The sequence below is a fragment of the Centropristis striata genome, chromosome 15, assembly GCF_030273125.1.
Source record: "Centropristis striata isolate RG_2023a ecotype Rhode Island chromosome 15, C.striata_1.0, whole genome shotgun sequence".
NCBI lineage: Eukaryota > Metazoa > Chordata > Actinopteri > Perciformes > Serranidae > Centropristis > Centropristis striata.
This window is the reverse complement of record NC_081531.1, coordinates 15,208,053-15,224,004: the sequence shown is the minus strand read 5'-3', so window position 1 is coordinate 15,224,004 and position 15,952 is coordinate 15,208,053. Positions and strand designations below refer to the sequence as shown.

Below are 15,952 nucleotides of genomic sequence, written 5' to 3'. Positions count from 1 at the left end.
AGTTACTTTCTCACCTCCAACCCACCATCCCCTCTCTTCCCCCCTGCCTCCCTGAGCACTCACCTTACCTTCCTGCCAATACTGTCTGCCAAATTCATGCTTTCCAATCAATTTGCCACACTTTTCCCTCATCTCCTTCTCCTGCTGCCCATCATCTATGAACAAAGCCATGAATTTTCAGTGGGGAAGTTTTAGACTTCATAGATGATGCATGAACATGGAAATTGTATTTTTTGAGCCCAGCATGAAGTGGTTATTGTCACAAGAAAAGATGTATGAGGGCAGATTGGACTTTAAGTTCCCCAAATAGAAGGAAAGCTACTCTTCAGGCGGACATAATCTAAGAAACTGAAGAAAAAGGCGGAAAAGCGGAAGGGTAAGAGAAGAGCTGAAAATGTGATTTCAGTCTGCAGTCTTCAATCGCTTACAATAAAAGGAAAAATACAATCCAAACCTAGTAAGTCATCTAGTTTAGCAAGCTTAAGATTTCAGACAAGATTTCTAACGTAAACGGCAAAAGAGGTTGTGCTCGTGGCGCGGCTTGCAACTTATTCAACAGTAAATAAATGTCCACAAATGCTGGAAATTAAGTAGTTACAAGGGTCACGTGACTGCCGAAATGTACGTAAAAACCGTGAGTTACGTTCAAAAGCATGATTCACGTGACTAACGTAAAGAACGTAACTTAAGTTAAAAATGGTTTACTTTTGTTTTCACACGGGATGTGAACCCCGCTCTCCCAGGTGAAGTCCGCTGCTTGTTTGAATCCGCTCTTTTAAACTTTGCTTGGCTGTCAATCACTACTACATCAGCAAGATGGCAGCGGAAGCATTACAGCGGACGGTGGAAATTGTAAATATAGCAAATTTTTCGATGCCTGTACATATGATCTATATTGACTTTTATTGACGGGAGAACGGGCTGATTGAGAGGTCATTATATTGTAATTTTATATTTTCTTAGTGAATATTTTAAAGCGACACCCATAACATTAATTAATAACATTCAATTCATTTTGAAGACCCACAAAGGGTTGTAGGATCTGTGCTCTCCCTTTTAACTAAACTAACATGAGAACTAAATGTAGCAGAGATAAAGCTGCAGAAATAGGACAACAGGACCCTTATAAGAACAAGGAACTAAATCATGTAGGTCTCTGAAACTGCTGCTGCTGAGGCTGGAAGGTGTACAGACAGGGTGCGTTTTATTAGTCTTTCAACATGCCCCCGTTAGCTTCCCCTCTGCACTCGTCTTCAGGGGTATCCTCGCTGCTGCCATTATAAGTGTCCTTCCACTTGTCTGAAAAACTGAAGTGAACTTGGTGTGTTTGATTCACTCAACAGTGTATATCACCCACAATGCACTGCAGTTACACATTTGTGTAATGTTTAGGTGGCAGTAATGTAGCTTTTGTTTAAAACTTTGGTTTCTCACCATCAAAAGAGGTGAATGCATTAAATAAATACATTTAATCTCATTACTAGATATAGCTTGATATTAAACTGAGAAATGTCATGTAACTAACAGTCACATTTTTGTGTGCACATTTTTCTTATTTCTCATATGAAAAAATATGGGTGAAAAAATGCTGTATTGCAAGAGATCGTAAACCTGTCGCAATAATAGTTGTGATAATGATAATTCAGACCAGAAATGGACATTTCCAAAAGAAGCTCATGCAGATAATTACCAAGCCTCATAGAAGTGTCTCTGCAGGTTTTTCTGATCATTTGTAAGAAGCTGTAATAATAATCATCATCATAATAATAATAATAATAATAATAATAAACGTAATCTATATTGCACCTTTCATGCTTTACAATAAGGAGATTGTGTGACATAAATAGAAATCGAGTGAACATAAAAACCGGACAGAATGCCATAATTAGTGCAAAATAAGATGGAAAATAAAACACTTGAAGCAGTTTTATAGCGCTCAGCCTACAATGGCATTCATAATAGTTTAAGTTAAAAGTGCACAAGGGCAGGTGTGTTTAATTTAAATTCCCACTCCTCCCCTGCCCACTTTCCCTCTGCTCGCAAAGTAGCATCTGTGCGATGTATGCTGTTATACCAAGAGCTGAGGGTAAGTGGAATTGTAGCACAGCAAGAGAAACAGACAAAGTTCCTGCCCTTTATTATTGGTTTTCCCTCAATTAGTCCAGAGCGGATAGAACTGAGTGGAGAAAGCACAAAACACAATCACTTATATGCACATCATGACCAGCAGGGGAAACATTTAACATCAGTGCTATTTTCTTTTCTTTACAAATGTAGAAAGATAAATTAGGTTTTTAGGAGCACATACATACGTGGTGTTTTGACATTTCACAGTTGGGTGTAGTTGTTTTTTCTCTTTTCTTACTATTAAATGTACTACCTATCCAATGAAAAAAAAATCTTGTTTGAGTATATTGAATACTCAGGCTTTAAGGAAGGTTTGTAGTTTGCTCCCTGACAGAGAGTGGAATTTGTAGTCAACTTCAATTTACAGCCTTTACCATGGATTCCAATGGTGAGTCACAGTAACAGCGGGAAAACAAACAGAAACATCAAAAGGTCCATAGGAACTTCCTAAACCACTCATACATTATAATCCTTTTTTCCACGGCTGATCCCTGTATTCTAAACAGTTGATGGTGTGCCAGCAAAACAAGCTTTGGAGCTGCGAAACCTGACACAGAACTCAGAGTTCTCTGTTGTGGAGACACATAATGAACACATAGGCTGAAGGAGAAGATAGAAAAGTTTCTAAAGAGGCTCTGAAACATGTTTAAATAGATCGCTGTGGTGACACTGGTGCTAATATAAGCTGACTGTAGCTGCTCTCCTTCGTTAAGGATGTACAGTTTTTGTGAATGATTTCATCTGGCAACTTGAGGCAGCAGGGAGCATTGACAACATTGATCCAGAGCAGCTCTACCTCACAGAGTTCAACTCAAACTTCAATCTGCTGTGTAAGAACTGAGGTGGAGATGATTTTACACTTGGACCAGGCCTTTTTTAACCTTACAGTAACCCCTCCCTCAGTGACCGCTGGAGAGCCTGGAGTCACCACAGTGTTGTGCTAAGCCCGCCTTTATTCTTGGAGTCTGGTCAAGGAATGTGTTTTTCACTGGAAAAACCACTAATTGTAACCGACACTGAAAACTGAAAACTGCTTATGTAATTTTCCTCACAGCAGTTGACCTAACCATGTTGCTGCATGTTGCATTGTTAAACTTCCCAACAGAACTTTGTCCTAGTAATATGTGTCAATGTAACATTGATTTTAAAAAAAGCTTATTTTTATGTTCAAAAACCGCACTAAGCCCTCGAAAAGGTTTTTGAGTTCAAATATTTTGACACTTACTGAATTTCTGCTCATACATGGAGCTTTTTGTACTTAAATGAACATGCAGACAGGAAGCGGAAAATAGACATTATTGTGGAAAACAGTGGTGGTGGTGGTGATGTGTTAAGATGTTTTACAAAAGTTAGTCATAACACCATAATATTCAAAACTATACTGCATGTAAAAATCCTGCATTCAGGAGTAAACATACTGATAATGCAAAATCTGCCTTTATTAATACTAATTTTTGAACAAATGGTATAAGTTGCATTTATATGTTGTTGCTAGTAGAGTTGGATAATTTTAACTACTTAATATATTGGTTAAACATATATATTATTGAAAAGACTGCCACCATTTATCGTAGAAACAAACTGTAAAAACAGGCATTATCATCGAAATTTGAACTTTCCAACAGTCCTTGAACAGATCATAGGTTACAAGTTTCCGTTAGAAAAAGTACCAGAAGAAAACTTAAAATTGTGATGGGTTTTTTTTTATGATTTTCATCATTATGTCTCGTTTAAGATGTCACCAAAAACAAACATTTCGAAATACTAGATCCTGGTAAAAACATTAGATGATGTGACGGTTAAGTGACAAATATTCACTGAAAATCTGTTTACACAGAGCAGAGAGGAGAGGACGGGAGAGGTGGCAAGTAAAGGTTGTAACAATCACATAGTTCAATATGTATAGCATCTGGGAAACCAATTTGTCTCAGTTGGTAGAGTGATCGCCCATTGACCGGTTGGTGGTTCAATCCCCGACCATGGCGGCCTACATGTCGAATCCTTGGGCAAGATACTGAACCCCAAATTGCTCCCGATGCTGCGTTCATCGGTGTGTGAATGAACTCCCAATGGTGGCAGGTGGCACCAGTGTGCCCTGGTAGCCTCGGCCACCAGCATGAATGTGTGTGTGAACGGGTGAATGAGCGTAGTCTGTAGTGTAAAGCACTTTGGATAAAGCACTATATAAGTGCAGTCCATTTGCCATATACCATTTACCAATTTTTTTCCAATATTCATGACACTTGTGGGTACTTCGAAAAGTGTCCATTTTATTACAATTTTTTTTTAAATATCTCAGATATAATATGATATAAATGATCAGAGTAATTTTAACTGTGTTATACAGACATATTTGAGTTCCCACTTCAAGCCATTATTGTGCTGATTCAATAGCAGTGCATGACTTGTATTTCTGTGTAATACAAGGCCACAGTGAATAAAATCTAAAAAGAGCAAAAACTGCCAACGTAAATGTGTCATTTTATGAACTGCTTTTTTTTTTCTAAATGCAAAGTAAACTATAGCTGTCATGTAGTGGGGTAGAAATAACAGTATTTGTCATTATAATGTAGTAAAAATGTAAATGTACTTAGAAACCCTCAATGACTGGCAGAGACCGTCAATATAGTGACAATAGCAGAGGTGTGATTGTTTGTGTAATAAATGCACAAATTGTGATGGGAAGTAAATGTTCACTTTCCCAAGCCTGTAACCCTTCAAGCTCTCAGTCAGTCCATAATTATATGCATGAAGTGATTTTATAGCACACAGGCTTTCTTTAGTGTGCGCGGCGGTCATCTCCATTAAATAGCAGGAGAAATCAAAATCTTGCACCGTCTTGCCGGCAAGGAAATTAAGAGCTCCCATCCCCAAAGAAGGAATCAACCGATCTGTGAAAGCAACGCTCAACAAGTACACCCTAAACAGCCACAATTTTTATACCAGTGAGTTTTAAAGTACACACTGGGCAGTCGCAATTTCTGGAGAAGTGCTTTAAATTTCTAAATTGGAACGTATAAAAAGCAAACAACAAAAATGACTCAGCTCTTAAGGCTCTTAAATCAGCTGTGGTCAGAGCCTTGGATCTTAATAAAGCACTGGATGCTTTCCCCCACAAACATGTGAGAAACACCTGGTTTCAGTTGAGACGGCTCACTCTGTTACTGTGTGTTTATTGCTGCTTTAATTAGAGGTGCAACAGTTCGTCAGGCTCTATGATCGGTGTAAAACACTGCTGAAATATGTGTGGTGTAGCCAGGGTGTCGTGCAGGGCTCTCTGTTTCCTTCAAGCCATTTGCTTGATTACCAGGGATAATTGGGACTTTTTAATTTGGCTCAAACCTCCTGTCTGAGCGTTTAAATGAAGCTTTAGGTAAAAGGTCCCTCTTGAACCTTTACTTGATTTTATGTACGCAGTCAGGTTTCAAGATTCAAAGGAATAATCATACTTGAATTCAAACTTCAGTTAGTGACTTTTTCTGAAATCTCAGATCTGTCCATCTGCACATGGAGCTCCATTCGGATTTCTGTTATCCACTGACAAGAAGTCAGTTCTTCCTTTAACTTTAACTGGCAGCTTCTAGGAGGGAAACTTCATGATTTCTCTTGAGATTACGTATGAAATGTTTTCTTTCTACTAAAGCAGACAAAAAGCATACAGAAAGTGCGTCCTATATCTATTATTATTCAAACGTTAGAAATGTCAGTTCGCTGTTTTGTTGTGTAAGTACACCTTCCTGAATGCCATATGTGATAAGTCACTGTTATCCATGCCTGTTCTGTTTCAGTGCGATTCAGGATTGTGGATAATGGCCACCTGCAGATCCGTGGCATCAAGAAGACGGATGAGGGCATGTACAACTGTGAGGCTCGTGTCATGGCCAGGGGAGAAATCGACTTCAGGATGATCAAGGTCGTTGTTAATGGTAAGCACTGCATCCCTTTCACCTCCTGCTCCATGCCTGGCCTGTTGCTCAAAGAGTTGTTGCTCAACATAAGTACGGTCCAGTAACGATGACCCTAAAAACCCTAAAAATGTTCTTTTTAAAGCCTTAAATATGATTCATATGTTTTTGCCCCCAATGATGGTGTCAGTTGGACAGTTCATCTGTCCGACTGTGCAACTCTTTGGTCCAGAGCAAAAAAATAAATAAACTAAACAACTACCAGCCAGATGGTTTTGAAATGTGGTATGGTTATTTGTGCTCCCTAGATTCCTACTCCCGGACCTAAGAGAAGCTAAAATATCTACTGGTATGAATGCAAACCAAATATAAAAATCTAAAGGGCACGAAGAGCACTTTGCATTTTGAGTGCTGTTTATAACTCAACTTGGAACAAAACGTCAGTTTTCCTTATATTTTCTTTCATAATAATGCAAATTGACCTGCAAATTACTCCAAGCATATTCTGCACGAAATGGATGAAGCTCCTATAGGTGGTGCTGTTTTGTTTTTTGTCAACAAACCAGTGCAAATACCATTTAACCACAATGGAATAGAGTTTCCATTAACTGGCAACAACCTCTAATGTTCTAATGTATATCAACCTGCCAAAATATGGTATAGTTTAAATCTATACTGTAGTTCCATCTACTCGAGACAGAGCCTCCACCTAATACCTCCTCAGAATTGTTGAACAGTTGTAGGGCATGTACTCATTACATTTCATTTTGATTAATCCCTTTTTCAGTACTTCCCACCATTCGTGCCAGGCAGTCTGAGGTCAACTCTACAGCAGACATCGGCAGCTCTGCTCTGTTGGCCTGTGACGCAGACGGCTTCCCTGAACCAACTGTCACCTGGGCACAGTATGTTATCCACCACTGTCACAAATATTAATGCCTTTGTTGTTGTTTTTCTGACCTCAATTCCTTGACCTCAAAGGGGAAACATCAGAAAGTAAAACACAGATATGAAGAAGAGTTAATTAGAAAAAGATGTACAAGGTGCTGAGGAAGGTTTCTTGTCGCACGTCACCAAAAAGTTCAAAGGGGGTGAAACCACCAATACTGAAAGCATACATCAAGACAGCACAAGATACTTTTTTTTACTCCGGGTTTACTGTCAAACAGGTAAACACAGCCTGCTAAGATAACGTTGTATGGAGATGATGCAGAGCAATATAAGATAAAGTGGATATATGCAGCTCAGCATCATATGCATCAATCCTGGTACTGTTAGAACTGTGAGAGAATAATGGTCTCTTGCATAAGTGCATATGCTTTTCATTCGTTTTTGGGATTATGTGTAAAGCTATTACTCTATAAATATTCTTGTGGCAGATTTTTTTTTTGCTTCGTGCACAAAAAATGATGCCAGAATCAGCATTTAGAAATGTTTTTTTAATTAAGTAGGGCCAATTATGGAATTTTTATAATAATTGCGCAACTGGGAATATAAGAGATGTCGTGAAATTAATCAGTGAAGGATGCCCATTGTCTGCTTTGCCAGAGCAAGGAGTGGTATGATTGGGCATTAAAAGAATTCCAGGAACAATGTTATAAGGACAGGAACTGATACTGTCAGCTCAGTTCAGTTAGTTACAAACCTCCCTAATCAAATAATACCCTGCAGGGAGGGGATTAACTTTATCAATGACACTTCTATGCGGGTGGGGCTGTGCCCTCCAGTGACAGGACGCACTCTACAGCCCGTATCACAACTGGATCAGAGGGCTCTGTAGTAATCAGGTGGACAGTCCTTCTGGGTCGTTGTAAGGCTATCTCTGCCCTCTGTCTCCAGCTGCTGGACACAATGACAATGGCAATGTGCAGACACACCAAGGACAGAACATGCATGTAGTGACCTGACACTGGTGTGCAGAGATGAACAGTCAAGAAAAGGAAAGGATTCAATTCAGGGTTCCATTACATTAATGTTTCACAGTATCAGTTCTATACATGTGACCGTAAGGATACTGAATACACAATAAGAAACCTTTGAAAGATCTTCAAAAGTCCAGCTGGTATGGGATGCAGACCGTGACATATTAAGTGTTACCATAAATATTTACTGCAGTTATGTTAAAGAGTGCCTTATTAACCACAATTACAAGTTTGTTATCAGTTGAGCCTTTAATTGTTCTGACTAAATACTCCAGTATTTCATGGCAGCATTTCCTCACAAAGACATGAAAATACTTTAGATAGGAAGGACCCAAAAGCATAGTTTTGAATGAAGATGTTGCTTCGTATTAAATTGGAGTATGATCTCGTTTAACTGGTAGAAAGATGTTGCTAAGTGACTGAAAGACCTCTTCTAAAACTTGAGCACAATGGCTGATTTAATCGCACATCTGTCCACAAGTATTAAGATTTCAGCTTGTTTCCTTGAACGAAAAACATTTTTTGTTTTTTCATACTCATTAAAATATTCGAACATCAAGCTGTGTTTTAAACTCCCTGTAAGGGTGCTTCAACACAACTGGGCACAGATTGCATGTCTCAGGTTCAGCACTAATCCTTCGGGGCTGGAAGCCTTTGTGCCTCTTTCTAATCTGAGCTTTCTGATCATGTTGAGATAATAATATGTAAACTTTCTTGCTTGCTGGTGATGCTGCTGCTTCTCGCAGCCTTTCCTGGGCAAAAGGCTTGTGCCCCCTTTGAAAGGATTGCATACACGCAACATGTATTTCAGGGAGCTGGTGTTGTAAAGTGTTTTTTTAAATAGGGCATAAATGTGAATTTGCATGGCATGCCTACAAATAGTTGTGTGGGAGAGATGATGAGATTTACATGCATTTACATGTGCACTGTTACAAGTGCAAAAAAGGCTTTGATGAGTATTAATACTCTCCACATGCAATTTAAACTGCATAGCATTTTAATCTAGTTATAGTGGTTATATAGCAGGCACTCATACATCTACAAACCTATAGTGAATCTGGCCGCACCAGCTGCAGGCTAAAGTTTGTGTAAATTATGAGAATTAAGCTACTAAAAATGTGTGCAGCTCCTGAAATGAAACTGCTATATAGCTTAATAGAACAAATACAATAAAATTATATAATCTTATAAAACCTCCACAAAATAAGGGGAAAAGGAAAAACATACATTACAGCTTAAAGAAACTAGGTTTGGAGATTAAAAATGGGGAGTGTTACTGCAAGAGCAATTGGATCTAAAACTCATGCTGGTGCAGCAATATCCATGTTTACATTGATGCCTACATTCTGATTGGATGCCGGTGTTTCCTAAGATCTGATTTACGTATTTCTGGGAGCTATGAGACGTTCCATAAAAGTGACTAGAACAACTAGAGTTGCTGTATAATAGCATTTAATTGAATCTGAATCCTATCTGCTGATCCAAGTCATTAAGAATCACTTATCAAATCTGTTTAGGTTTAACTTAAGATTAATAACTTAAACTTACACATTCATGTGGGATCTGTAATCAGCTTTTGTTGGAGGAGAGGGCAAAAACGTTGTTATAATAATCTAATTTATCTTCACAATCTCTAAATTCAGCCTAAAAAACAAGATAAATGGTAAGATTTAAATATACTGGTTGACAATCTACTTAATCTTTTCAGCTTCATTAGTTATGACTAGCGTATAAAATAGATTCCCCATTAGCTGATATTAAATATATCAAGTACATTATTCAGTATGTATAAATGCTGCTTTATCACCAATCAGACAGGTGGAAATAATAAACATTCATTTCTTGTCACAGAACTTTTTACTCCTTGTATTTTCATATTCTTGGTGCATCATTTACCAATGTCACGCAGCAGCAGCAGCACCACCGCTGAGCATAGGAATCTTTGAATAAAGCTTTTATGCATGTGAGTGAATAACACTATTGAACACCCTGATGCTGCTCACAGCTGTCTGCCATGCAGCAAGGCTGGGGTGTGATGTGAGTGTTGCGGCTGAGGGACATGCAGTTCCTGGCCAGAACAGAGTTGAGACAGACAGTGAGGTTGTAGGGAGGACAGATGGGTGAGGCAGTGAAAAAACAGAGGGGTGAAGCTCAATTTGTTATTTGTCATTCACTGTCTGCCAGAAAAATGCCTCAGGAAGGCTGCTTCTCCAGGCATACAAACACTTATACAAACAAGATTCTAACCTGTAGTGAAGACTTCTGCTCCTCTAGAGTGAGAGAGGTTGTTTTTTTTCCAAAACTGGAAAAAAAAAAAACATGCATCATCATCAAATTGGTGCATGGCCTTCTTAAAAACACTGATCCAAGGGCTAAAGGAGAGCTGAGGTAAACAAAAGCTGAAGAGATGTTCTCAGAGGCATACAGCACAGGACAGCTTTTTTGGTCTCCCAGCTTTTGTTGTACACCAGCTGCTCTCTTTCTGAGATAAAAAATCGCAAACAGATCTTTGTCAGTGGGTTAAGAAAGTTATTTGTAAGCCCCTCAAGTTGTGTAAGCAAACCCTTGTGATGTGAACCCCGCCATGTCTTTTTCCCTCTTTTTTCCCTCTGCTACAGTAACAACATTGTCCTTGAAACGGGTGATAAGTACAGCCTGAACGAGGATGGTTCAGAATTGGTAATAAAAGATGTCAAGAAAGTGGATGAAGGAGATTACACTTGCATCGCCAAGAACAAGGCAGGAGAGAAAGCCGAGGAAGTCAGCCTGAACGTGTTTGGTAAGAGAATAACTCCATTCGCCTACGATAGCATAAAGAACACTAGCTCTTTTTCTCTCTCTGGCCTTTTCTTTTGTACTTATTGACATTTGTTGTACACTTCTCTACAGCTTTTCCAGTGGCTGGGTGCAGACTTACACGGCGTGAAGCATACAGTTTAAAGAAAAGCGTTCCCCATTGAAAACTAATTAAGCCACCCCTTAGGACATTGAAAGATATCACACTAGAGTTTCTCCTCATGAGGAAATTTGCACCAGCCTTATGTAATCATGTGCTTGCAGCTCTATTATAGGTCAATGGGGTATGAAACCACAACTCTAATGAAGCCTGTCTGTATACTTGACTACAGTAATGCTAACACTATGTAACAGCTATTTAAGGCCGCACTAATAAATGCTTTCAAAAATGGATCAAATGCGTTATGTGCGAGATGTCGCCCATAGTGAAGAAAGCCACAGCAAGTCATCAGCCCTCTCTGCAGCAGCTCTGCGGTTTCTTTTTGAAACAAAAAAACAGCCGTTAAGTCAAACATCAAGCTGCTGAAGAGAGGAGTTGGTGGGGACCAAAAAAGAGCTAAAAATAGGATAAAAATCAACATTAATTGTTTGCTAACATCTTCACCATTTGTGTCTTGTTTCTAGTCCAACCCAAGATTACGTACCTGAATAACCAGACTGCCTCTGAGTTTGACGAACAAGTCACCCTGACCTGTGAGGCCTCCGGCGACCCCACACCCACCATCTCCTGGAGTTTCGAAAACAGGGTATTCAGTGAAGGAGAGCAGGTAGTCACTTCATTCTTTCTTTCTTTTTAACAATGCTGCTTTCAAACAGTATACTCAAACATGCAGAGGATTTTTACGATTCAGATCCAGATTGAAAACGATTCTCTGCATCATTAAACAACAATAAAAGTCCATCAAACAGACCTTCGGGAATAGAGGCACTCTGGATGTAAAAAAAAAAAAATCTCTATTGCAGTATTGGCACAACTCAAAAAAGAAAAAAAAAGAAATGTGTGTAGTGTTTTTATGTGAGAAATTTCACAAAAAAAATGTGTGCACGATGACCTTCACTATTTGTGATCGTAGAGCACAGACTTACATTAATGTTTCTGCCCAATTTAGTCACCAGTTCACTGATATGTATTGCTTGTTTAGTTTTGAAATAACTTCAGTGTGCCTTCATTGCCATCCTTCACATCTAAGTTCATTGACAGGCAATCAGCTGAAGCCTCTTGCTGTGCTAAATACACTCGAAACGTCTTTTTAAATCCTGTATCGCCACCTGAATTTCCTCTTTGTACAGTTACATTTGAATACCACCATCACTCTAAACTTTTGGCAGCCTTCTCTAAAACTGCTGGAATTGCATTAATGATGTTGTATGTTTGCATCATGAATGCTAGAGGCGAGAGCATGCAGATAGGCAGTGTCATGGCGTGATATTCCCCAGCGTTATTACCTCACTCCCTATGAATCATTAGCATTTAAAAGGGAATATTTTTGTGACATTAAGAGCTCGTTGGAAATTCACAGAATTTAAGTGAGAGTGAGAGTTTGAGAAAATTACTTCAGTGAAATTTGCTTAATTACTGCCTTTTTTAAAAGCCAGAAGCCCAGAGTATCCCTCTATCTCAAAATCAGATTGTTTGAGCTCAGTTATGCTACTCTGGCACACTGCTGTGATAATCTACTTTGCAAATGAGTGGGCACTTTTTCTCAGGAAGAACATCATATACAGTAAGAGTAAAGGAGTGTTTGCACGTAAAGCTACATCAGGGTTATGCATTTTTGTCATGCTTTGGTGTACGTCCTTTTTTTTTCTTTTCATGTCCTTCAGGAGCACTGGAGATAACGCTGGATTTAAGCTTTGGCTATAGAACATGGTTAAAAAGCTGCTTAAGACGTGCGAGCTATGAATACCATCCTCGTGCATTTTCTCCATTACAGTGGTCACAGCTGTTGGCAGTCGCCAGACTGGGGAGAGAATCTCATCCCAAGTCTATTGTTGTGCTCTTATCAGCTCATTAAAATGGTATAATTTTGAAAAATCCATCTTAACGGTCTTTTCTGACAACATGCATCATGTGAGCAGGAGACGGATTAGTCACTTCAGAGGGGTAATTTTCTGCTGTGAATGCAGTAAACAGTATTAAGATAATTACCTTTCTGCCTCTAGCAGGTTTTTGGATTCAGGAAGAACACCTTATGCACTGGTTCGTGCTTCAGCTTCCATTAGATACTGCCAAAATAATAATACATCTTAATATTGTGATAAAAATGGAAGTTGGGTACTGTATTTCCCTTGCAGAGGTTCCTGTTACCTGGGTTAAGGACTGTTCCTACCGGCTCTTATGGAAATGATATGATTTGGTTAAAAAAGCCGAATAATAATAATGATAAAAATTGATAGGCTATTTTTGCAGTAATACTCTTAAATATGGGTCAGTCTGTGCTACATTTTTAATCACTTGCTGTCCCATCCAATATACAAAGTTTTGACTAAGTAGGCCATTGTACTCAAGGTAACCAGCCAATCATGACTGTTCAGCATTCAGCAGTACATAAGATTGCTGTAAGGCCACTAACTGAGTGTTGAATATTTTTAAGATGTAGTAAGGAACAATTTTGAAATACAAAGCAAACAAAGTTCAGGTTTTGCAATGAGTTTGTTTTTTCATGCTCGACCACACTCTCTCTCCTGCGTTCTCTTTTGTTGTTCCCCAGTCTGCTCTCTTGCAACAGAAATGTCAATATAAAAGTGGTTAGCAGGAACCCCATGCCTTAAACACAGTTGTTGTCTGAGTGTTGCATAATATATATGTTTGTAACAATAGGTGTGCTATTCCTGGAGACACACGCAGTAAATGCAGTGAAAGCACCTGTGCTGCAACGTCCCAAAGGACATGGCGGCATTCAGACGCACGATATTGAGGCCATACTGGCCTAGTTTACTTCACAGCTCTGTCCAGCTGTATTCAGCAAGAGCTGTGTGATGAATTATGCAACATCAAATATATTCCTGTGTAATAATCCACTCTACCTTGGTGTTAGGGTTGAGCCTATAGAAAGCACCCTTTTCTAGCAAAAGAGTATCATGAATGATAAGATGACAGTCATGTTTTATCGGTAATGGTGGGTGAATCATTCATAGCAGGTGTTCTGCCTATATGATTTGATCCGTTTGGATGACTCACACAGCTCCGGTCCACAGTCCTGCATGGTGTAACAACTTCAAATCACAAGGCCACAGCTAAGACATTTTGTAATAACTTTGCTAGTGTTATGTTAAAATCAATACAGAGGAATAATAAGGTTGGTGGTATTCTGTATTTCTCTTATTGTCAACAAATTCCATGAAAAGACCAAAATGAATGTGTTAAGTGTTAAAAACAGCTGGGGTTTTGTATTTATTGCAGCAGGACAATGTACAGTATGTGAGACTGACTCAAATAAAAACAGTGCTCCTGGAGATAAAGAAACACATCACCCAGTGCAACAACACAGCTCAGTGAGGTGTTTAGCTTTTGGATAACAATTGAGGTTTGTGGCAAAGAGAAGTAAGCTCCGGCTGCACAGGCAATACTTCAGGTTAACTTACGGTTAACGTTCAAACTGTGGCAAAGTTAAAAATGGTGTTGAATTATTTAGCTATCCCAAGACTTTAAGACTTCAGTTCATGATAGTAAGGAGGAAAAAAAAACACGGATGCAGGAAATAAAAAATATAGATTTTTATCTCGCCTTATCCTGTAAGCAAGAAAAGTCATTGACAAGATGCACCATTCTTCCAAATAATGATACATTGGACCAGCTGTTGAGCCTTTCCACTTTAAAAGCACAACTAGTGATTACCTAAATTGGACCAGAGCAAATAAGCAGTCCGTGTTGGCACACTGGCAATGTGTTACCCTTAAAATGTCTTTAAAATAACAGTTTTAACTAAGCTAGCATGTTTACCAGTCAGCCTCCAGTCCAGCCGTAAGCTTGGGAGGTAATAAGATGTTTCCCATACATGTGAGGCTTTCTGTCACAAGCTGTGTTACCTCTTTGTTCAAGGGTTTTTTTCTCCTTGGCTTCCCTGTAGGGGATACACATGAAGTAATAAAGTTTTACTTTTACTTCTTCCACCATCTGTTATTACCAGAGCCTCTGAAAAGTTTAACTTCTTTTGCTTTCAGATTCCTTTTGGGACCAACAGTGCCATTTCTGTGTTGCGTGCCAATAACTAATTATGCAGTTTCCTAACCAGATTCAGTGGGAGAGAAGAGTAAAAGTGGTTTTTAGTCATTAATCAACAATGACAGTGGCATTCCAAAAACACCAAATTTATTTTAATTCACTGGCCTCGGTTTAGCATTTTATTTACTGTGTTGACATGTTTCATCAGAGAAACTTTCATCAAAGGCCCAGAAGAGACTCCATAAATTCATTCAAGAACCTCCCCAATATCATGAATGGGTTTCTATTTTTGAGTTTGCTTTCAACGCAGTCGAACCACGACTTTTAACTTGTGCCCAAGGGAGTCATGGATCTCAATTTGGCACATTTACACCATGACAGGCCTTTAAAAGTACTTTGCTCAGCAAAACATCTTGGATTGTTTTAAATTAACAATAGCATATGAAGCAGCAGAAGCATTTCAACTTCAAGCTGAATTAGTCACTGAAGCATATTAGTCACTGTGAAATTATTTAATTCATTGAAATAAAAAAAAAATGACCAGAACAACTGTGAGCGAGGACAGATTAAATCAGGCCTTTTCAACATGAGGAGGCATTTCTTTCACTGACTGTGCAGTGTAGCGTATCCCAGCCTTGTGGAGCTGGGTGTTGTGCCAACAGTTAAAATGCATGCAAAAAGTGTTTCAACTGGTGGCATGTTTCCACCTCAGTTTTATGCCAGGAAAAAAAAACACACAGTGGCATTTCAATGGTAAATATATCACAGAATTACAAAGAATTCCAGCAGAGTTTCAGTCGTCTGCTACAGGTTTCTTGGCGTCCCCAGATTCAATCCTAGATTCAGCATATGCTTGTGATTTGAGTGACCTTATGGCTTTCCTTCTAGCGCCAAACTACATTTTTGGACTTGCGATTAGGAAGGTTTTACAATTATTATCATCAGATTATCGGAAGAAAATGTGTGATTTGATTCAGCTAAGGTGTTCCTACTTTTTCCTATTAACTGTGCCATTTATCACTGCCAATCAGTGGAAG

At 38.9% G+C, this 15,952-nt stretch overlaps 1 protein-coding gene across 7 annotated transcripts in view; it reads left to right on the top strand.

Annotated features, from left to right (window-relative positions):
• Window positions 1-15,952, top strand: part of ncam1a (neural cell adhesion molecule 1a) — a 266,857-nt gene that overhangs the window by 181,125 nt on the left and 69,780 nt on the right. For all 7 annotated transcript variants that reach the window (XM_059352154.1, XM_059352153.1, XM_059352152.1 and 4 more), the window contains exons 5-8: window positions 5,916-6,053; window positions 6,820-6,937; window positions 10,573-10,733; window positions 11,375-11,517. In XM_059352154.1, the coding sequence (XP_059208137.1) occupies window positions 5,916-6,053; window positions 6,820-6,937; window positions 10,573-10,733; window positions 11,375-11,517 (560 nt within the window). The remainder of the gene's footprint in view (window positions 1-5,915; window positions 6,054-6,819; window positions 6,938-10,572; window positions 10,734-11,374; window positions 11,518-15,952) is intronic.